Genomic DNA, 25,138 nt, shown 5'->3' with positions numbered 1-25,138 from the left:
GTAGTAATATGTGTCAGATGTTTTTATTATTATTATTATTAATAACTAACATTTATTTTTCTTGCAGGGTTAACATTTAACATTTGACCAACACTTTTGTCAAACTAGACAGCTCTAAATATAATATCCCCATGACATTGAGTAATTAACAAACTAATAATCATATGATTTGGGTATAGGTCTAAATTTGCTTTATCCGTGACACTCCGTTAAACACTATCTTACTTAGATTCTCAAGTGATAGTGTTTAGTTGAGCACTAGAGACCTTATTCTCAAAATCGTTTAATACACAGCTAGCCGTTGATTATCTCTTATACAATATTGTGTTCATATTGTAATGAAAGACACTTTTGCTGCTATCGAGGTGGGATACGGGTAAGGTTATAGGACAGGTTCGGTGGTAGGCTATGAATGAATTACAACTGTACATGCTTACATGCAGGTATTGTTTAAATATAGGCTAGGGTTCATGAAGACATGTACATACACAATAAGTGCATTGAATCAAATAATGAATTTAAATGTTACTACATAGTAATAAAAGACAATTCATATAAAGTGGGACCAAAAATATAATTTAAGTCATATTAAATATATCTTACATCTTGGTTTGAGTAAAATACATAGACCTTATTTAAAGCAAAGAATGCAGAGTAACCAAGATAATTATGAATATGGTATCACCTACATTATGTTTTTGCAATATGCAATACCTTTTATATTTAGTTAGTGTAAGTGTTGTATGTGGTCTGTTGTGAAAATATTTGCATGAACATTGTTTATAACATGGTCACGATATAGTCATGAATGTGATATGGTCAAGTTTCCAGATCACTTAAAGAGATTCATCTTCGAAACACAAATGAAGAATATCAAGCGTTCATCATATAAAGCGACCCAGTCTCTTCAGAAAATGTGTGCGACTAAACCAATCGATTCATATGGATTACTTTTACGATCTCGTTATGAACTTTAAGCGTCAAATTGGTAGTTGTGTTGCTGTCAAAAGAGGGACAGAAAGCTCTCAGATTTCATTACAAATGACACGAGGGTGAGTAAATGATGACCGAATAAAACATTTTTTGGGTGAACTAACCCTTTAAATAGATTATGGAGATTATGACAATATTTTTTTTGTTCAACATGTTGTTATATATATATCAAAATATTTCAGTTTATGTACTCAAATTATAATTGAATTATTCTATGATTAATCGATGCATTCTCTGTGTTGACACAAGGGGCGCTATAAAAACGAGTAGTGAGATCAACTGCACACCGTAAAAAAATTTGGTCACATCTATTTTTTTCAATTGGCCCAAGTGAAATTCTGCAAATTAATAAAATAAAATGAGCAGAATTTCACTTGGGTCAATTGAAAAATGTAAATGTGACCAGTCACTAGAAAAGTTTGAGTTGGGGAGGTTAGAATTTTTTACAGTGCAGTCATGACAGAGCAATTTGAAGATAATCTTGCTGAGTAAGTTAGTTAGTTAAAATCAACATATTCATAACTAGCCCTATGTGGAAAAGTGTTTTGAATGTGCATAAGAGGTCTACTTCAAATCGTATTTTTACTTCAAATATTATTATTATTTTACTTTCAGATATTAATGGAATAAAAGGCCACTTAAGTGTATAAAGAGGGTAAACTTCCATTACTTTTTTAACACACTTACTGTACACTTTTAAAAAGTGCACTTTGATTTATAATATGTCACACACACACACACACACACACGCACACACACACACACACACACACACACACACACACACACACACACACACACACACACACACACACACACACACACACACACACACACACACACACACACACACACACACAACATAGCCTACAAGTTTCAAAAGAAATTACATTAAAATATATTTAAATGTATCATAAATACACTTACAGTACACATTCAAAAGCCCACTTTAACCATATTTTAACATTATAATTTTTATTTTACTTAATAACATGCAATAAACTGTACGAAAACAAAAAAAAATCAGTTTTCACTGAAGTATATTCTTCTAAAATATACTATTTATGTAATATGTAGCGACTACCTGCAGGATAATACATATTTGTTAAAGGCACAGACATTTGAGCTCTATAAGTACTGATAACAGTTACTGATACAGTAACGTAACTAACTAGCATTGTGCTTTGGTAGTACCTTAAATCCCCAAAACACAGATAAATACAAAATTTCAGATATGCCTTTTCCATTTAGGATGTCTTAACAGTGGGTGTTGAATCATTCTTGGTGTTCGTTATATTGAGCAGTCCAGAGGTACATTGGGAATGGACATTCATCTTTGTGCTAATGCTAAAGTGACTGCTAGTTTGTCCGCACCCACAGCCTAGCAACCTCAGTAGGTTCTTGCGAAAGTTCTGTCCAACAAAGCTATAAAGAATGGGGTTTACACAACTGTTCAAATAGGAGATGCAGATGGTAAATGGCATGGCTGTGTCCATAACATCCAGTGTTTGGCAGTTTTCCACCACGCCAAGCATGGCCAGCAGCTCCATGAAGTGGAAAGCTTGGTGAGGAGCCCAGCAAACAAAGAAAGCTAGCACAGTAGCGGCTATCATCCGTAATGTTTCATCCTCCCGAGAGCGAACGCTTTTCCTCAACACACCCCTGGAGTCCAGTAGTGCGCGACCGATAAGGCAATAGCAGGTGATTATGACAACGAACGGCACAAGAAAACCTAGAACGCTTTTTAGCACGCCAAGGGTAACTAAGAAGTGTATCTGCTCACTGTGGTGCCACACAGCGCACAACGTCGCGTTCCCAATGTCATACACAGTCCTGCTTAGCGCTGTAGGTGCACTGAGGAGCAAGGCGAACAGCCATATGAGTACACACGTGAGGTTAGCGTAGAGAAGTGTGCGCTGGCGTCTGGAGCGCACCGGATGTACGATAGCAAGGTATCGGTCAATGCTAAGAGCGGTGAGGAAGAATATGCTAGTGTAGAGGTTGAAGATGACCAATCCTGCGCTTGCCTTGCACAGTAAGCTGCCGAACGGCCAGTGGTAACCCGTGGCTGTGAAAGTGGCCCACAACGGCAGCGTAATAAGGAAGGTAAGGTCTGATATAGCTAGATTGAGCACAAAGACGTTAGCTACTGTTTTTAGCTTCATGTAGCGGAAGATGACAGCCACCACCATGCTATTACCAATGACCCCTATGACAAAATTGCATCCATAGACAACGGGAATGAAGGTGAAGATGAAGCCGTGTCTTCCAGACATACTGCAGTTCACGTGGAAGCGCTCGCTCATTCCTGAGGTTTTGTTCTCCATTTTTCGGTCCACTATTGTTGCTTGTGTGACAACGAATGGGTTCCTCTACCTACAGGGTATGTCTTGAGTAGCCAACACCAGGTTTGGGGTAAATGCCTCCTGACGCCTATAAAAGAGAGCAACGAAAACTGTCAGAGAAAGAGGCATCATTAGCACATCCACAGGCCGTAAACATCGGCCATGAAAGAGCTCCTGCTACGCCCCCTTATTAAGCTCCGCACATTAAAACTGTCCTCACTGATCATGCTTCTTCTGCTATCAAAAACAGATGCTTCATGACTAAGCATTCAACATGGCCCTTTGAAATAACACTCATCTGAGCAACTGGAACCCCTTTAAAACGCTCTCTTAGTTAATGAGTGGTGACAGTGAAACTGTAATGTGTTTATCAGAAGGTTCTCAGTCATGGAAACATGAAAAAAGTTCAGGGAATCTATCCATCCATCCATCCATCCATACATCCATCCATCCATCCATCTATCCTTCCATCCATCCATCTGTCCATCCATCCATCTTATCTATCTGCATATACTGTATCAAACTATCTATCTATCTATCTATCTATCTATCTATCTATCTATCTATCTATCTATCTATCTATCTATCTATCTATCTATCTATCTATCTATCTGTCTGTCTGTCTGTCTATCTTTCAATCGATCTATCATTCTATCCATTGTCCTATCAATTTATCGTTCTATCCGTTGTCCTATCGATCTATAGTTCTATTTGTCGTTATATCTGTCTTACCATCCATTCATCCATCCATCCATCCATCCATCCATCCATCCATCCATCCATCCATCCATCCATCATTCTATACATCTTATCTATCTGCATATCTATCTGCATATCTATCTATCTATCTATCTATCTATCTATCTATCTATCTATCTATCTATCTATCTATCTATCTATCATCTATCTATCTATCTCTATCTATCTATCTATCTATCTATCTATCTATCTGCTGTTATATCTGTCTTACCATTCATCCATCTATCGTTCTATCTGTTCTGTCTATCATTATAGTTGCCGTTCTATCTGTCTTGCTATCCATCCATCCATCCATCCATCCATCCATCCATCCATCCATCCATCCATCCATCCATCCATCCATCATAAGGACTATAAACATTTTGCAAAACGTTCAAGCCAGGCTTTGTTCCAATATTCAAAGTTTGTCTTGACAACCTCCACTTTCTGTATGAATGTCTTTCAAATTCAATTTATTTTAATTTCTGTACATTTACATTTGAAATGCAAATTCAAAAAACTGAATTGGAGTTTAAAAGGCATTGATAATAATTTACATTTTAGTGAAACTGCTTTTTCCATTTTCTCATAAAAGTAGTTTATTTTTCTTTACTATCAATCAGTAGACTGGGTCAAAATGTGAAAAGACTGTAATATACACTGTTATGTCAAAAATGTATGAAAAAACTGGGAAATGTAAACTTCACAATGAAGGAATTGAGATTTGACAGAGTAACCACATTTTGCACATCACATATTTATTTATATTCTGTTGTATTATGATGGTAGTTGGTTTTTAGGGTTGTATAATAATGCCATATCATTTGTTAGATTCATACAACAAGTTACTGTACTACTGCAGTCTAATGCTCAATGCAGTAAACACGCTTTTCTAACCACAGCATTCATTGATAAAAGAGACAGAAAGAGAGAGAGAAAGGTGCTTTAGAGCATTGTTGAGTTGTTATGTTCCATACACACTGTGCTGAAAGGAGCTCAGCATGAGAATTTCTAATCAGCACACACCTAAATAAACAGGTCACCAGGGGTCTAGGCTGTGGAAAGTGCCTGTGAGAAAATCAAACCTGTTTGCTCTTAAAAATTGCTACCAGGATAGAATGAGGAAAAATGATCCATGTTGAACATTGTTTATAAATGTCCAACGCTTTAATAATAAAATGCTTTCCACATCACACATGTAATGTAGGCCTCAGTTTGCCACATGGGGGCGCTTTAACGTGTTTTTCTTCATGGTTTCAGCTGCAATCTCAAAGCAAAAAATCAGAATTTAGTAAAGTATGCTTTTTCAATGATTTCAACCCCACAAGATTGAATAGTTCTCACCGCAGTTCAAATTCAGGAACTAAACTGGAATTTAAGTTTAATTTAAATCAATTCTGAAAGAATCATCATTCTGCATGTGTCCATACAATTCTTCATTTACACACCTCACATTTTAGAGCAGTTTCATTTATATGTCAGGTGAACGTGGGTTTCTTTGGTTTCACAGGCGAGACATTTTAAAAAGCGTGCATTCTTCTGTAAAAGCACCATCCGTATCAGTTACAGATGTGGCGGTGTTCATTGCTAAAGAAAGAGCACAACGTCGGGTGGTAACAGGATAATGAAATATCACCCCTGCATTTCTCCTCCTCAGGCCCGCAAGATGCAATAAAGCAGTTCCGCACATGTCACCGTTTGATTTAGCCCTGTTTTCTTTTTTAAATGAGTGTAACAGTAGGCGTCTGTAAGTTGACTGTACAGGGAACACATGAACTAAATGTGCAAGACTAACCCACTTTCAGTTGTGCTTGTGTTGTGTTCTCATGCTGCTTCTCTGGATACAATGGAATACCCGCAACAAATATTTCTGTAAAGACAAGAGCACAAAACAGGAACACTGATTTTGTGAAGACACAGCTAGATAATAATTACTCTTAATTGTTCCTCAGACAGCATTTACAGTAAATGGACAGCAAATGGAAACTTTAAACGGAGACCGTAAAAGGCCGAAATTACTTTTACATTAGTTTGCCAAATGACATTAAATACACTGTTAGACATTTTATTGTATTTTTGCGGTAACTTACTGGCAGCACTATTGCCAGTAAGTTACTGTAAGTTCCACTTTACAGTAGCTTACCTGTAAATGTGTTTTACGGTATGAAGCCCTTACTGCAATTTTATTTTACAGTAAGATGGCCTTACCGCAATTTCATTTTACAGTAAGATACCCTTACCGCAATTTCATTTTACAGTAAGATACCCTTACTGCAATTTCATTTTACAGTATGATTTCCTTACTGCAATTTCATTTTACAGTATGATTTCCTTACTGCAATTTCATTTTACAGTATGATTTCCTTACTGCAATTTCATTTTACAGTAAGATGCCTTACAGCAATTTAATTTTACAGTATGATGCCCTTACCGCAGTTTCATTTTACAGTACAATACCCTTACTGCAACTTATTTTTCATTTATTTTACACTATTAATGCTATTGAATTGAATAAATTCCAAAGAAGTTACTTGAGTTCATACATCAGCATATTTATTATTTACTATCACAATTAATTACATTCAATTTACTTGCAACATTTAAAAGAGAAATTCATGCATAACAAATAAAAGCAGATCATGACAATACGCAATTTTTTTTTTTTTCTTAAATCAAATACAAAATACACTAACAGTTCTCAGCTAAAACAAGAGGAAATTAAATCAAAAGGAAATGGCACCCACCTCTCTACTAATCCCAAAAAAATAACAATATACATTTGTATGATAAAGAACAATACAACAAAAGTTTACAAATAAATAACTGATCTGAGGAATGGTGCTGCTTTTGCCCCCAAAGCTTCCTCTCCTCCAATCACAGCAGATTTACACCCGATCATTGGCGTCAGGTGGCAGCAATTCCTTTCTGCTTATGGGAAGTAGAGAGAGAGAAACAGGGAGAAAGGGAAAAAAATAAAAAATAAATAAATAAATAAAAAATACATCCTTGGACATAACACACTCAAACAGCAAGTTCTACAGATTGTAGCACCAGCACCAGATTTGGTAGCACCAGCACCAGATTTGGTAGCACCGCACATGTAATATGAGCTTAATCACCATCTTTCTTAAAGGTTCTCTAGGCGATCCTGGGTGACGTCACTTCTTGTTGACGTTCAAACTATTGCCAAACAAAACGGAGGCTAGCTAGACCCTCCCTCCTCCTCATCCGCGCACTAACAACCCAAACCCCACCCCCAAATCCTTCTTGTCGGTTATTGGCTGGAACACTGTTTGTTATGTTGTGGTGCGGGTTAGTCCAGTTTGTTTTTGTTGCTGTTTGTGGAGCCTGGGGTGTCTACAGAGACCCCGTTTTTTTAGAGTGTGTTCAGGAGACAGATAGCTAGCGGATAGTGAGGAGATATTTGCTGTATGTGACAAAAAAATGTTTGGCTTAAAAAATGCGTGACATCGCTTAGAGCACCTTTAAGTTTAGACTTTTGTCTCAGTGCATGCGTTGTTTTAGTTGGGCAGGGTCGCCACTAGCTTAGCTTAGCATAATGAATGGAATCTTTTGTTGCCAGCTAGCATGTTCTGAGTAAAAGTGATATAAAAAAAACACCTAATTACTTCTTGTGGCCTGCGTATTCACAACGAGTACAAATAGCGATGCAGATTAAGACTAGGCGATTTCCTAGACAGATTTTGACTTGGGACTATATTAGGGTGAAGCACAGGCGAAGCACTGCTACTTGAGTGCAGAGATATCACGCAACACATGAAATCCCAGTCAACATAATAGTAGCTGGCTATTTTTCCTACAGTAGACATAGTAAATGGCGATGAACATGGCTGATTTTGTGAGAGACGAAGAGGGTGACTTCTCAGACAGTCAAGATCCAGAACCATACCTCTATGAACCAGAGTTTTCAGAAGAGGAGCAGGAGGAGGAGGTTGCGATCGCTCAACAACCTGAGGACGTGAGGATGAGAGCCAACACAAACTGGTGGTGTGAGTGTGGGGGAATATGCCAACCTATGCCGACTGAAATAAACTCAACACAATCCAAAAGCGAAGATACTCGGTGCAGGTCACGCCGGTAAGTTGACAGATTTCATGTGTTGCGTGATATCTCTGCGCCCAAGTAGCAGTGCTTCGCCTGTGCTTCACCATGATATAGTCCAGTTGTCTCAAACCGGTTCCACGGAGGGCCTAGTGTATGCAGGTTTTCTCTTTTACCTTGAACCAAACTGATTGAGTAGGTCACTAATTGGTTAAGATCTCCCCTCACCTGGTAGTCTAGGTCTTAATTGGGCACTAATTGAAGGGAAAGACCAAAAACCTCCATACACTAGGCCCTCCGTGGAACCGGTTTGAGAACTCTGATATAGTCCCAAGTCAATATCTGCCTTGGAAATCACCTAGTCTTAATCTGCATCGCTATTTGTACTTGTGAATACGCAGTAGTAATTAGGTGTTTTATTTTTTATGACTTTTACTCAGTACATGCTAGCTGGCAACAAAGGATTCCATTCATTATGCTAAGCTAAGCAAGCGCCGACCCTGTCAAACTAAAACAATGCATGCACTGAGACAAATGCATTTGCCCACCTATCTAAATGTAGGAAAGACGGTGAATAAGCCCTATTTTAAAAAACGGTGGAGTGTTCCTATAAAAGAAAACTCCGGTGAAAAATAAACCTAGGGGTAATTAGCACATGGTTACAGAGTAGATCGTTCTCTGGGATGCGTTTTCATGATAATCGAATGTAAAGAGTTTTATCTCTAAAAACAGATTAGCTTATAACGCTAGTATATGGGGCAGAGAGTAAGTTTAAGTAAATCGCTAGTTAATACCACTAACAAGGCTCAAAATAGCCTCACACTACCACGGTAGCATAATGAGGGTCCTTACATGCAAACCGAAGCATTGAGAACTTTGTAAGTGTACAAACAGTTTAATAAGAAGATACTTAATAAAGACAGTACATTACGCGTATACAGGCAGGAGCCATCTTGGAAAACAGTCTCGACAAGTCGAGCAACGAACGCTGTGCTAAGTGATATGAACTGTGACTTGTTCATTTTTGTATTATTATTTGTATTTATATATTTTCTCTGTTGCGTTCAGTGCTTTCTTCCGGAAACAACAGAAGATTCCAAGTCACAGTTCAAATCACTTAGCATGGCAATCGTTGCTCGACTTGTCGAGACTGTTTTCCAAGATGGCTGTGTCTGAATACGCGTAATGTACTGTCTTTATAAAATATCTTCTTATTAAACTGTTTGTACACTTACAAAGTTCTCAATGCTTCGGTTTGCATGTAAGGACCCTCATTATGCTACCGTGGTAGTGTGAGGCTATTTTGAGCCTTGTTAGTGGTATTAACTAGCGATTTACTTAAACTTACTCTCTGCCCCATATACTAGTGTTATAAGCTAATCTGTATTTAGAGATAAAACTCTTTACATTCGATTATCATGAAAACGCATCCCAGAGAACGATCTACTCGGTAACCATGTGTTAATTACCCCTAGGTTCATTTTTAACCGGAGTTGTCCTTTAAAGGATTCACGGACACCCTGAGAACAGCAGGGACAGATATTTAATGGAACTGCAAAAATTGTCTACTGGTGTTGGTGTCTCACTGATTGTGGTGGCCTGTCCGGGCCAATTTTTTGTACCAGTCCAGCACTGCATAATAAACTTACCTAATTTGATGTTCTCCACTCAATTTCGGTGAGCCTCTGCAGAAACGTTGCTACCCGGGGGTTGATGGCAGTCACCTTTCTCTTTACAACACCTCCTGTCTTTCGACTTGTGCCAACTTTGGCCGTGCACAACCTCTTCAGGGTTGATCCTTAAAAAGAATCTTAAAACAAACACAGGTCTTACATTTTCATATTAACACATACAGTAGTCATCTTTAAAAGCGGCCCTCTAACACAGACGCGCTGCACAGTTATACTAGTGAACTCACTCGAGGCCCAGAGAGAAGGAAATTAATAGTGGAATAAAGTTGTTATTTTTGTGTTTTTTTTGCAAACAAAAAATATTCTCGTCGCTTGATAAACTTAAAGGGTTAGTTCACCCAAAAATGAAAATAATGTCATTAATGACTCACCCTCATGTCGTTCTAAGCCCGTAAGACCTCCGTTCATCTTCGGAACACAGTTTAAGATATTTTAGATTTAGTCCGAGAGCTTTCTGTCCGTCCATTGAAACTGTATGTACAGTATACTGTCCATGTCCAGAAAGGTAATAAAAACATCATCAAAGTAGTCCATGTGACATCAGTGGGTTAGTTAGAAGTTTTTGAAGCATCGAAAATACTTTTTGGTCCAAAAATAACACAAAATAAGACTTTATTCAGCATTGTATTCTCTCCCGGGTCTGTTGTCAATCTGCGTTCAGGACTCCGCAGTGACGATGCTGACGTAAGACGCTGATGACGTGTTATCTGGTGCGCCCGAGCTTCGTTTACAGTCTGAGGGAAACGCACGCTATATTCAAGCTATTCTACATTGTTTGCGTGGATATAATTTTTTTAATGGTGCGTAAATGTGCATGTCGCGGATGAGACACTTTTACAGCGTGCGTTTCCCTCAGTCTATAAATGAAGCTCGGGCGCACCAGATAACACGTCATCAGCGTCTTACGCCATCAGCGTCACTGTGAAGGATTGACAACAGACCCGGGAGAGAATACAATGCTGAATAAAGTCTTATTTTGTGTTATTTCTGGACCAAAAAGTATTTTCGATGCTTCAAAAACTTCTAACTAACCCACTGATGTCACATGGACTACTTTGATGATGTTTATATTACCTTTCTGGACATGGACAGTATACTGTACATACAGTTTCAATGGACGGACAGAAAGCTCTCGGACTAAATCTAAAATATCTTAAACTGTGTTCCGAAGATGAACGGAGGTCTTACGGGCTTAGAACGACATGAGGGTGAGTCATTAATGACATTATTTTCATTTTTGGGTGAACTAACCCTTTAAGATTGAGCCACTGTAGTCACTTGGAATATATTAACGATCTCTTTAATAACTTTTCTGGGCCAGCAAGATTCATTCCCTCTGAAAGCCTATGGTGGAGTGAGACAGCTCTCAGATTTCATCAAAAATATCCTAAATTGTGTTCGGAAGATGAACGAAAGACTTACATGGTTGGAACAACATGAGGGTGATTAATTACTGACAGAATTATCAATTTTGGATGAACTAACCCTTTAAAGTATTATTTAAATAATTTTATATTTTTATAATCAAAACCTTCTATTTAAAACATTAAAGTACGCGTGAACCGGAAGTTGCAAACGACTTGTCTCCAGTGTTGTGACGTATTTCCCAATGAAACAGAATATTGAACAGAGGGCAGGGTTTTACTTTAGCGCTCCTCCTCTCCATCTCTCGCTCAAAGCAGAGTAACGGTCTGAGGGGAGTGGTTAAGCGTTTTCCAACCCAAGCCGTCAAGCCTACATCATCAGAAAAGGAACGCCATTTCAGACTGGAAGTAACTTTTCAGACTTTGATTATAGATTACCACGGCAAACTATTTTTTTCTGTGTATTAACTTGCACGGTTTCATTGTTCACCACAAGACTAGTAATATGCGCTAACAAAGTAAACAGGGTCAATCTTGATTTTAATGCTGACTTTAATCTCATAACACTGTTATCAAGAATTTAAATGCATTCCTGCCACTTCTGAGGCTCATTTAAGTCCCAGTGAACCGGAAGTTGCAAACAACTTTTTTCCAGTGTTGTGAAGTATGAATTTTGTTGATTCTGATTTAATTTGATTGATAACTTATTCTTCCTGATTGTGTTGTATTATTATAACTCAATTTATATGAATTTATAAATTTGACATAAAGGGCCCTATCATACATTTAGATCGTTAAACCAGGGCCCAAAATATGACACATTTAATATGGTTAAATGAATAAATGAAAGAAAGCGTAGGGCCTGCAAGGCTCCATTATCACATAATGCATCTGATAGTTACTCAAAACATATACTTACAAAGCCAAAGACCCTCAGTGCTGTGGTTCTTAAAAGAGCCTTTGGGCTGTAGTTAGCTCCTGTTGACACAGACAAAAGAGAAAAAGAAGAAACATTATTTTTTCATCGATGATTATTGGCTAATGACTATATGTTATGAACATGATTAATCACAGATCTATGACTGCTAGATTGATCACTTACACAATCAGATGACAATCGACCCTGAAAAAAGAGAGAAGAGAATATAACTTTTTAGCCTACAACATGCAGGAGGGAGAGGGGGAAGGGATAGGGGGGCCGTTTTACCAATAATTAGCATAGCATTTCTAAAATATTTTGCAATGAAAATTTATCAATTAATCTATTAGCCTGTCTTTATATTGCGTTAAAAAGCGTTACTATTTTAAGCATGTCTGTCCTGTGCAGAGTGAATCCAGCACGTATGATACTATTATGTAAATTTAGCTGTCACTTCAAAATAGTTTGCAGCTGTCGGTCCAATACATCTCTTACATCGTGTTTACACTTTGTTAATGAGAGGATTCATATTCATATCACATTCATATTCATTCTTTATTGTCCTCAATAGAGGACATTTGTTCGCGAGCCCGAAATTCGCGAGCCTGCATAAATCGACAAGAGACCAACTACTACCGGTAATCTGTGATTGGCTACTGCTGCTCACCGCTGCAAAACCCGTTGTAAATGGATTAATTTTCCGTTCTCCAGAGCGTGAACACAAATAAGCACAAATATACACTGGGGCGTTTGGCAAATCTGTTGCGCCAAAATATTATTACAGTATCAATTGAGGGTGCTCTTGCTTGCGTTTGAGGGTGCATAGCACTCCCATAGAATCGGCCAGGAGCGAGAGCGCGAGAGAGTGCCTTTGAAAAAAACGCGCTAGGTAACTTCAAAATAGCCTAACGTCACACACATTAACGGTATTTTTTTAAATGACGAGTAAAATATGCCTTAACTGGTCATAAAAATTACGGAAAACCATTGTTTGTGTAAATACTAGATTGGGTCCATCGACTGGAAAAGGCAGACATAATGGGATATGAAAGCGGCAGTTTTTGAGGAAAACTAAGTTCCTTCAGACTGTCCTTTTAGTTATAATAGCCTATTAGATTTTATTATTAACTTTCTTCATACATTTAGCTATATTTAATTGATATTGGTAATAGTTTACGCTGTAAAAGTAACATAAAATAAATTTGTTCAGTTAAATTAGCCTACTTACCTCAGAAAAACTCACAGCTGGCGTCTGTGGCGATCCACTCTCAGCAGGGACGTCTGATAAGCGCGCGCTTGACACACAAACCTCTGTTTACATTCTGCGAGGCTGTTGCGCGGGCTTTGCACGCGAGCAACAATTAAAATAGTAATTTTATAAAATTATAAAAAATAAGGTCTAATGTCTATGTATGGGAACCAGTTTTTTGAGAAAATTCTAATATAAAAATGACTTATTTATATAGGATTAAAATAAATCCTTCCATCCACGTGTTTTTTATTTAACTTTTAAACATCCAGCGTGTGCATTGCTTATTGAGAATGCAGATTCATGATTTTCATCTGCAGAACACAGGGGAAAAAACTATAAAACATTTTTATATGACATTTTAATAGGCCTAACACATTAATACAATATGCATAGCCCTATGAGTAGCCTAATACACGTTGTGTACACAATGAACACAAGTGCAGTCATCCCGCGAATTATAAGGCAATGATTAGGCAAGTTAGGCAACTATATTAATATATATATATATATATATATATATATATATATATATATATATATATATATATATATATTAATATATATATTAATATATATATATATATATAATATATATATATATATATATATATATATATTGTGCAAAAGTTCATGTATTTCAGTAATTCAAATTAAAAGGTGAAACTAATATATTTAGTATATAACTATGCATGATTATACTTTTCAGAGGGCCGACATTTCTGTATTTAAAATCCTTTTTTAATTTATTAATGTATTGATAAATTTTTTTTTTTCATATTTTTTTTTTTAATTATTTTTTTTTTTTCCTGTATAGTGCTTTGCATATATGCCAATTCATATATACTGCAGAGAGGCAGGCCTTGTCAAAAGAAGCCTACACACTTCAAGAAATCTGTCTTCTTCATTTACAGTAGCACTACTGCTTTTGCGTAAACAGTAAAGTACTGTAAATTACCATATACAGTAAGTTACTGTAAATTTCACACAAAATACCCACAATGCAGTGCATATTACAGTAGTTAACCGTAAATAATATAAGTGGTATTTTACTGGGCTTTTTTGCGGTAAGTAACTGTAAAATTACGGCAAAGTCTAACAGTGTATGACATTTACTCTGAAGTGCTGTTTAGCGTAAAGAAGAGCCTTGGTGTTTTCCCCATTGTACTGTACAGTTGCTACATTATGTATTTTGTACATATAGAGTTTTTTTTTTTTTTTGTAGCGCTTAAACCCTATTGTAATTGTTAGAATTTCCAAGGATCCGCATTCTCCTCTTAAAGTGATCGGGCAGACCATACCGGAAGTCGGAGAGAATTGAAACTTAAGGGACGATACCCACCCCGTCTACGTCACCAAAGCTCGCCCCAATCGGCCTGATGGTGGCGCTACAGCGATCAGTGTGTGGCTCATAAATCCTCAAGTGTCTTTTATCGTTAGAATCCTCGCTCAAGACCAACTTTTGCAAACTAGTTCTAGGTTTTTGCCGGATTGGAACCAAACGACCCTAGTGAAAAAAACCTATACCAACATGTATTTACAAATTTACTAAATAATGTTTATGCTACTACTAATTCATTACAGTACTATATTTACTGACATATCGATTAAGACTTACTGATATAATTATAATTCAACTTTATACTTAATTGCACAATGGACATTAATATTAAGCCTTAAAACGTATTTAAAGATCACTATTAGTAAGAATAGTATGATCTCTGTTTAATACCAGTCTTTAAATGTAAAATATTTAAAGTGTACCTAAAGTATATAGTTCCACTTTAGCACAATCAATTATAGCCTACTAAAGTATACTTTGTGGTCGCATGAAAAATGAATTGGTACTGGCCACTTGGTGAGGCTATAAAAACATGAAAATGGCTATACGGCTACGCCGTAATGGCTACGCAGCAGTCAGTCCGATTGACTTGGAAATTGGCACGCAGTGTCTTTGTCCACGGTGCTTAGATTTACTACGAGGACATTTGCATCCTGAAAAACGCTGCCACCGTCGGTCGAAGTGCAATCTGTTGTCAAAAATAAGGATTTTTTTTTCTATACACATCGACACTGAAATATCGGAAACTCTTCCGCAGAATAGATATAGGATACCAGCGTTCTCGCTCTCTAATCTCTCGGAAAGCGAGTTACACACAAACCCGCCTCTCCTCACTCACTCATTTTTATTGATGCCCATGAACCCTGAAAATTGCTGCCGTATATACATATACATATACACACACACCAAACGTAAACAAAACACCAAAATGTATTCTGACACCTTCAACATTTCTCACATTATTACAGTTTATTTGCTATAGTTTAGAAAATAGTAATAAAATATGACAATAACTTATCAAAGTTAGAGTTATCAAATAGTTGATATTTCACTGGTTTTGGTGTGTGTGTGTGTGTGTGTGTGTGTGTGTGTGTGTGTGTGTGTGTGTGTGTGTGTGTGTGTGTGTCTCCAAGGCCTAGTTCATGTTTAGTCTAGGTGTGTCCATGATAACATAACGGAAAGAAGTTACACAAGGGCAGTCTTACACAAGAATTGTCAAAAGTGGAGCCTATAGAAATCTCAAACACTCTGTATAATCAGAAGTGTAGCGTGAGCACCACCATCTGGTAGAGTGTTAGACTGGCCACTAAAATCATCACTGATCTAGTTAAAGATTTACTCAGTCTGCTCTTCTCTCACTTTGGAGAGGAGGACATTTACCTCACCAGCACAAGTGTGGCCACTAAAAAAACAATTATCTCTCCTTACCCGCTGGGACAGCAGAGATGGGCTTTATATATTTCTGTTGACTGGGCTTTTAAAGCAAACGGCTGTTTGAATTAGGCCTAACAGCAGATGGAATGACACGGACATCTGTCGGACATTTTGTTTAGCAGAGCACAATAAAAGCCCAATGCAGTAATTTAGCTTCTGTTATCGTGTTTAAGTTCTCATCAGATAGATGCAAGCTGCCACCATGGGAGTTGTGGACAACAAATATTAGTCAGCCTGAAGACTGCAGCTCAATAAAACATTGGCTTTGTCTGAGCTCAAGAGATGTTAATGTTTTTAACAACAAGATTTTACACAATCACTCCAAAAGAGTTGCATGCAGAGGGAGCATTTTGGCTGTGTTCCCGAGGCTGTCCCAAAAGGTAGACAGCGTTATTATGCTGCCAGATTTAAAGGTGGCATCACATGTATCATTTGTGGAGGAGGAAATCCCACTTGTGAACCCTTGTGAAAAATAAGTGCACTTAATTGTGCACTTGCAGTGTAATCTTAAAAGTATATAAAAAAAATGTACTTGTAGATTAATGAAATAAAAGGCCACTTTGGTGTACTTAAAGAGAGCAGCCTGCACTTTTATGACTGTTTCTTAAAAAGTGCACTTTATTAGGTCAACTTAAAAGTTTTAAGTACATGTTAAATTGTTGTTTTAATACACTTTTATCATACTTTAAAAAAAGTATTTGATGTGTTACTAACATACTAAAGCACGTACTTTGTGTCCTCATTTTAACTGAGGTGTGTTATTTGACATTACATTTAAAGTTAAGATATTTTAAATGTACTAAATTGCAACTTAATTCATTACAAGTGTCTAATTACAAATATATTTAAATACATGTTTTGTTTTTACCATAAATTGACAGTATATTCTGCTGTACATGTTAACCATATTTCAAAGATAATAGAAGCAATTATTAAATTACAAAGATGTTCTTAAAATCATTTAAATTGTATTTAAATTATAATACATTTTCATTTAATTGCAATTAACATGCAATTTATTTTATGAAAACATTACATTCAGTTTGCGCTTAATAATTTTGTTTTAAGTATATTATTTCTGCAATTAGTACTCTTTTTAAAAGTATGTCAAGGGAAATCTCAATACTAAAAATTATAGTTTCTTAATAAATAAGTGTAACAAATATAGAAGTATTTTATCAATATCAGCATTTGTGTCTGTTACCAAAGGCTGCATCCAAAATCGCATACTTCCCTACTATATAGGGAAAAAAAAAACATTATGTGCCCAAAGAAGTATGTCTGAATACACAGTACCTGGATGACCTACTATTTTACCTAAAATTCTGAAGTGTGCATAGGAAATGTACTATCCCACGAGGCCACGGGAGATGATTTGTGAATGGCACTAAAGAGGTGCAACTGATGCCGGTAGGTCACATGATAATGACAACATGGTTTATGTAGTAGTGTCCAGATTACATTCATACTATATAGATAGAACATACTTGTTTTAGCAGTCTCAAAGTGAGTACTCACTAGAGGATGGATACCCGACCCGAGGCCGACGGGACCCGGGTTCGGACAAATATTTAGAAATTATGTTCGGGCTCGGGTCGGGCTCGGTCACATCAGCGCGATAAGGCATTGAACATTTTAAATTTAAAACAGATTATTAGGTAGCCAATGTGCCTGATGCTTTCACTTGATGCAAACATTAGTTTTTGTGATTAAAATATATATAAAATATTACCATAACATATGTCTTCCTGTGTGCGGAAATTTGTTTATGTAGCCGTGACAACGAAACACGTGCATGCGCGCCTGTGTTAAGAGCGCTCATCCTGTTGACATTTCCGAATGCCTTCCTACAGTTGCTTAATAAAAGCGGGCTTTCCACACAAACAAACGTACATGTGTCATTAGTATGAGAAAAAAATGTGATTTTAACTGCCGGTCTCGGACATAAATATCTTTATGCCTGTCGGGCTCGGGTCGGGTTCGGTTACTGCTCTGCCGGACGCGGGCCGGGCTCGGACAGAAATATTTGGAATCGGCCCGATCTGCACTCTAGTACTCACTATACCTACTCAAGAGAATATGCTGTTTCAGACGCAACCGAAGTAGGTTCAATTGGCGGCCATCTTGGAAATGCCCCCAGTGAGCTATTTCCAGTCATGTAAGTAAATATCCTATGAACATGAATGTGGAAAAAATCTTGGGGAAACCAAAACCTTTACAATATTTTGTCACCAGCATCACTTCATTGTCATTCAAAAATCCTCTCCCATGGCCTCATGGTATAGTAAAGTGTCCATCGTATACGCACTTCAGAATCTCGGCAGAAGTACGTGATCCAGGAACTTTACATCTAGGCCTACTGTTAAATTAATACTGTGAATTCATTTTTGAGATTCATTTTTGACACTTTTCAGATAGCCTACTGTTTTTCGCTTACGGTATAAGAGGGAAGTGGGCATATTTGGATACAAACACTGGACTTTTAACAGAAATGTGGGATTTTCAGAGCAGACAGGAAGCAATGTGACATGATTGTAAATGAGCCAGTCTCCAGCTCTCATTAAAATGAACGAGTTCAGGTCACTTTGTTGCTGTCCAATTGCACTTTAAAATGGCTCTGGTCCTATTTGTATACCTATTAAAGGATCATGCCATTAGCTTAGCAACATGCTAACATATAACATTATACTAAGTGTCACAGGTCGAGGTGGGCCAAGCCAGACTGCACCCACCCCTAGACCAGGATCACCCCGAGGAGCGCGTCAAAGGAGGAGGCAGGAGACAGGAATAAAAAGAATGACAGGCTTTATTAAATATAAAAACAATTTGAAAATCCTAATCTAAAATTCCTCTTCTTTCTTCTTCCCAGGAATCCAAGGCAAGTGGGGGGTCAGGCTCACTTCCTTCTGGCGCTGGTGCCAACTCGCAGTGGTAGGTACTGAACAGGCGGGTATCGCAGGTGAGTAAATGAGTCAGGCTTACTTCCTTCTGGCGCTGGTGCCAACTCACTGAACAGGTGAGTATCACAGGTGAGTATCGCAGGTGAGTAGGTGGATCAGGGCTCACAGGAGTTGTAAAGGGCGGGCACTTCGCACCATACAGGTGGGTTTCAGGCTACGGCAGACTCAAGTCGCAAGCGGAGCGGGGCTTTGGCTGGCCCAGACAGAATCAACGCTTCAAATAGAGGTGAATAGCTCTCACATGGGTGGCAGGAGACAGAGTCCATAGCTGAACAGGGCTTTCACTGGGACAGACAGCATTCAAGCTTCAAGCAGAGGTAAACAGTTCTCACGTGTGTGGCAGGGGACAGAGTCACAAGCTGAGCCGGGCTTTCACTGGGACAGACGGCATACAAACTTCAAGCAGAGGTAACCAGTTCTCACGTGTAGTGTGCGCACGGGGGCTTTTCCTTCTGACATCCAACAGGTGACTGCAATCGATCTTGCTAGACTCTTATGATGGACGGTAGACCAGCATAACACATGGGGAGTGCACGGCGATAAAAGGTAAATCTTCCACACACACACGACAGTCCAATTCCAAACATGCAACGTGATGGGAAACGTCAATTTCAGCACTACAAATCCACTCTTCAAGTGCAAAGTAAGGCCAACACTCACCCAGAGGTCTCGATCTGAAGAGCCGATGATAGTCAGAGTTGGGACAGATGCTGTGAATAATTTCCTCACCACTACAAGCGGGCTTCACTTCGCTGGTTTCAATGGCCGAGGGGGAGGCTAGAGATCGACAAGGAATCAGTATATTTCACTCAGTGCGATGTATACAACGTGATCCAAGCACTTCAAACCAGTATCCAATTTAGTGTAGAAAACATGCGTTTATGAGATTCAATTTGTCAATCACTCATCTCACTCTTTCCCAGTCCAGACGACGAATTCCACTCTTCAAACTGCCCTCGGATCCCACAAGCAACACTCCTCTTCTTTCACGATGGTCCTTCAGCTGCAACACTCCACAAACATTTCCCAACGGGAGAGAACCACACCAGATCGCCGGGAGAAGACAAAGAAACAACCACACAACGCGGAGGGAGAACACACAGGAGGAGTCCACCCCCCTCCGAGGGGAGAGCACACAGGAAGAATCGTCCGCACCCCCTTCTCCTCTCCTCTTCTTTCTCTGCTTCCTTCCCTCCTTCCATGGCCTCTGTACTTCCTCTTTATAGAGCTGCCCCACCTCCATAGTCCTCTCGCAGATCGCCACATCACATCCTCCGCACCAGATGTCAATCGGTCAAATCAGGGTTGTTATGGTGACATAACGCGCAACCCGGAAGTGGGCCGGTGTTACCGTAACACCGGTCCGGGCGGAACATAATTCCAGCGGGAACTCGGTTCCGCTTCGCTTTCGTCACCTCGTGACATACCCCCCTGCCAAACTGTTCTAGTCCCTAGAACAGGATCCAGTGACTCAGTCTTCATACCTCGCTGGGGGCGGGCCTCGGTTGTCTCGCTGGAACCGCCTCAGTGGCGAGGCCGGTTCGACTTAACGGGGCTCTAAGCCCAATCCCCTTGGGACCACTGCCCACCCTACCAACGAGGGCATTTGTGCTGCTACGGCCATAGGCTCGTCTGCTACTAGTTGCGGGTAGTTAGAACATGGGTGAATCAAATTTCGGTGCAACACTCGTTCAGGACCATCTCTCTCCTCTGGACGAATGGCGTGTACAGGCTGTTCGGGATGTGGCTGTCGTTGGACGTCAATAGGGCGTGGCTCCCACCGATCACTCACTTCCTTTTCCCTTGGAGTTTAAAACAAACTGAACCTTCTGCAGGGCACTCAGACCTTGGAGCCCTGCCAAGTACTCCACCTGGATCTTCCACATCGACAAGCTCATTTCAGATCCCGGGCCTCCATACTTCGGAGCCCCCGGGGAACCCATGAAAATCGGCATGACAGGTCGCCGAACTCCAGGCTCTTCCTCCTCCGCCATCTCAACCTCTGATCGCTCAACTCAAGGTGAACCCTGCCGACTACGCCAAATTATGTCACAGGTCGAGGTGGGCCAAGCCAGACTGCACCCACCCCTAGACCAGGATCACCCCGAGGAGCGCGTCAAAGGAGGAGGCAGGAGACAGGAATAAAAAGAATGACAGGCTTTATTAAATATAAAAACAATTTGAAAATCCTAATCTAAAATTCCTCTTCTTTCTTCTTCCCAGGAATCCAAGGCAAGTGGGGGGTCAGGCTCACTTCCTTCTGGCGCTGGTGCCAACTCGCAGTGGTAGGTACTGAACAGGCGGGTATCGCAGGTGAGTAAATGAGTCAGGCTTACTTCCTTCTGGCGCTGGTGCCAACTCACTGAACAGGTGAGTATCACAGGTGAGTATCGCAGGTGAGTAGGTGGATCAGGGCTCACAGGAGTTGTAAAGGGCGGGCACTTCGCACCATACAGGTGGGTTTCAGGCTACGGCAGACTCAAGTCGCAAGCGGAGCGGGGCTTTGGCTGGCCCAGACAGAATCAACGCTTCAAATAGAGGTGAATAGCTCTCACATGGGTGGCAGGAGACAGAGTCCATAGCTGAACAGGGCTTTCACTGGGACAGACAGCATTCAAGCTTCAAGCAGAGGTAAACAGTTCTCACGTGTGTGGCAGGGGACAGAGTCACAAGCTGAGCCGGGCTTTCACTGGGACAGACGGCATACAAACTTCAAGCAGAGGTAACCAGTTCTCACGTGTAGTGTGCGCACGGGGGCTTTTCCTTCTGACATCCAACAGGTGACTGCAATCGATCTTGCTAGACTCTTATGATGGACGGTAGACCAGCATAACACATGGGGAGTGCACGGCGATAAAAGGTAAATCTTCCACACACACACGACAGTCCAATTCCAAACATGCAACGTGATGGGAAACGTCAATTTCAGCACTACAAATCCACTCTTCAAGTGCAAAGTAAGGCCAACACTCACCCAGAGGTCTCGATCTGAAGAGCCGATGATAGTCAGAGTTGGGACAGATGCTGTGAATAATTTCCTCACCACTACAAGCGGGCTTCACTTCGCTGGTTTCAATGGCCGAGGGGGAGGCTAGAGATCGACAAGGAATCAGTATATTTCACTCAGTGCGATGTATACAACGTGATCCAAGCACTTCAAACCAGTATCCAATTTAGTGTAGAAAACATGCGTTTATGAGATTCAATTTGTCAATCACTCATCTCACTCTTTCCCAGTCCAGACGACGAATTCCACTCTTCAAACTGCCCTCGGATCCCACAAGCAACACTCCTCTTCTTTCACGATGGTCCTTCAGCTGCAACACTCCACAAACATTTCCCAACGGGAGAGAACCACACCAGATCGCCGGGAGAAGACAAAGAAACAACCACACAACGCGGAGGGAGAACACACAGGAGGAGTCCACCCCCCTCCGAGGGGAGAGCACACAGGAAGAATCGTCCGCACCCCCTTCTCCTCTCCTCTTCTTTCTCTGCTTCCTTCCCTCCTTCCATGGCCTCTGTACTTCCTCTTTATAGAGCTGCCCCACCTCCATAGTCCTCTCGCAGATCGCCACATCACATCCTCCGCACCAGATGTCAATCGGTCAAATCAGGGTTGTTATGGTGACATAACGCGCAACCCGGAAGTGGGCCGGTGTTACCGTAACACCGGTCCGGGCGGAACATAATTCCAGCGGGAACTCGGTTCCGCTTCGCTTTCGTCACCTCGTGACATAAGCATGCTTTTATTATTCACAGTGAACACTACTGTATATTTTTTGTTTTGAGTTTATTGTTTCAGTAAAGCAATATAACACATCTAGATCATGCCTGTGCAGACAGTCATTTTGTTGTACAAACAACATTGTGTTCCTCTGTATATGTGTACATGACCGGAGTGGCAACAAAATCTACAATGGTAGTCTTCATTTAGATAGCAAGGTAAATGTGAGTGTTAATGACAGTCTTCTTAAATGAGCCATACCATGCCTTTGCTGTATGTGCAGAATGATGGGAAGAATGCACCAGGCTAAAAGTACTATGACTGTCATAACAGGCTTTTGCTAAAATAACTTCATTTTTTAACCATCACACCCATACAAATTTCCAAAGGAATCAATCAGCATGACTTTTTCTGAATGCAGTCTTGCTGGTGTTAAATATACAAAATTACTCCATATAGCTACTATACAATTTATTGCTGTCAATATTAAATTAGCAGATTTTTACATATGCAAAAGAAAACATGAGTGGTGTTTGCTCATGCAAAACTTAGTGCCATGCTGCTAGCATCTACTGGATGGTTGCCATTGCCATTCTCAGAAGTTTGTAGTGCATTGCTATGGGGTTATCATGTTCTGTGGGGTTTCTAAGGTGTATAAACTCTGTTTATAAGGTGTTTTAAGTGGTTGCTAACTGGCCCAAGTAAAAGGGTCCAGCCCCAGGTCATATTATCATTCAACAGGTGAAAAACACAACCACAAATAATAGCACACTTCTCTTCAACAAGCTGCAAAGTTCAAGGTATCATTCATGTCTGTTGCAGAAAGAAATCAGGCACTTCCATTTTAATATTTTTAATAAATTAATATATATTTAAATTTAAGGGCAAACTCTATAAGCACCAATGATAGTGATTTTTGCTTTTTCATTACAAATATACATGATTCAAAATACTGCATCTAAATCAGGATTTTATATCTGTGCTGCATGTTTGTGAATTTCAATTCTGTTTTCAGTTTACTATCCAAACTCATGGAAAGGTATTCATTCTCAATAAACAGGGTTAGCCTTAAGTGCATTTGGCTTGTTCAAAATGACATTTAAGTATTATATTTAGAAATCAGAAAGTGTCCTACCTGATGAAGTGGATAAGAACTGCAGACCAGTGCCCTGTTACTGAACTGCACAAACAAGACTAGTCAGATGTACAAACACAACCCACGTACCCCCCATTGATGAAAAAATGTCTCATGTCTGTATTTCCACAGTATATGTTTGTGAAGACCACCACCCCCAGCATACACCCACTCGACATTAACGCTCCTCCTATCTGAGTGGTCAGTTATTTCACTCCATCCTCCCATGCCATGAACTGTGCAAAGGCAAATCATGACAACTCTAATTGGCCTCCCCCAAAGATATATTAATAGCACTGTCTCCAACGTCAGACATTGGAGATGAAGAGGAAATTGGTTGTCTCCTGTTCCTCTTAAATCATTCACGATCAAATGTGACTTGTCCATTCCACTTTGCTGTCAGTCAAATCAAAATATGTGTGAGTACAAACACTGCACTATGTGGCCGTTACGTCACTGGTTGCGTCGCACACCACTTGACGTACTCGGTGTAACTGGAGGGGTTGCTGCTCAGAGGTCTGACATCTGAGACTGAGAAGGATAGGAAAGGAAAACAAAGTAGGGAAGCAGAGGTCTGGGTGGATAGGTTGGAGCCGGCAGCGCGCAGACATGAGAAAGAACATGGAGAACTTGTTTTTGAGAAAGCTTTATGGACTGACCTGTGAGGTCAGGTGACCTGATCCGTTTCTGCAATCGGTGGATGTTCTTTCATGCTAGTTCAAATTCAGTTTTGCTCTATGTTTGCATGACCAATAGGGGTATAAAGCTCTGGGTCCTCTGATTTATGATCAGTGAACCCAAAACATAACCAACTATTTTTTAGATGGTTCTTTTGGGCACACTGGAGTTTCTCGTGTGACTCTTCTGAAGTTTTTGCATTAGTAGATTGCGTTATTACATATGTAGATTGAGACCATTCCAAGAATATTCTTATTTTATAATTACAGCAGTTTGTTCTCCATACCTTAGGGTGAAAGAAATAAACATAAAGCTTAAATAAGCATTCTCCATAGAGGAGTAAGCACGCTCCCCCCCAAAAAATATTCCTCATTTACTCTCTATCATGTTGTTCTAAAACAAATACAAATTTTGTTAATATTTGAAACGTGAATGAAGTGATTTTATGATATTCCCTCATTTGTTTTTCCGTCAATTGAAATTCTAGGTAACATTTTCACA

General features: G+C 39.6%; 1 protein-coding gene across 3 annotated transcripts; it reads right to left on the bottom strand.

The window, feature by feature from the left end:
• Positions 1-1,882: 1,882 nt before the first annotated feature.
• agtr1b (angiotensin II receptor, type 1b) lies at positions 1,883-24,096 on the bottom strand. Of its 3 annotated transcripts, none has more exons than XM_079602728.1 (3): positions 23,960-24,075; positions 5,876-5,946; positions 1,883-3,426 (listed from the first exon to the last, which is right to left on the bottom strand). In XM_079602728.1, exon 3 carries the CDS (start codon positions 3,318-3,320, stop codon positions 2,241-2,243), a length of 1,080 nt encoding a protein of 359 aa, XP_079458854.1. In that variant the 5' UTR covers positions 3,321-3,426; positions 5,876-5,946; positions 23,960-24,075; the 3' UTR covers positions 1,883-2,240. The 3 variants fall into 3 exon arrangements, with proteins under 3 accessions (XP_079458854.1, XP_079458853.1, XP_079458855.1); XM_079602727.1 differs by having other exon boundaries at positions 1,956-3,426; positions 5,872-5,946; positions 23,960-24,096; XM_079602729.1 differs by lacking the exon at positions 5,876-5,946 and having other exon boundaries at positions 1,962-3,426; positions 23,960-24,082.
• Positions 24,097-25,138: the final 1,042 nt, after the last annotated feature.

Source organism: Phoxinus phoxinus (assembly GCF_949152265.1).
Source record: "Phoxinus phoxinus genome assembly, chromosome: 24".
Lineage (NCBI taxonomy): Eukaryota > Metazoa > Chordata > Actinopteri > Cypriniformes > Leuciscidae > Phoxinus > Phoxinus phoxinus.
Note: the sequence above shows the minus strand (reverse complement) of the source record. Positions and strands in the feature narration are given on the sequence as shown.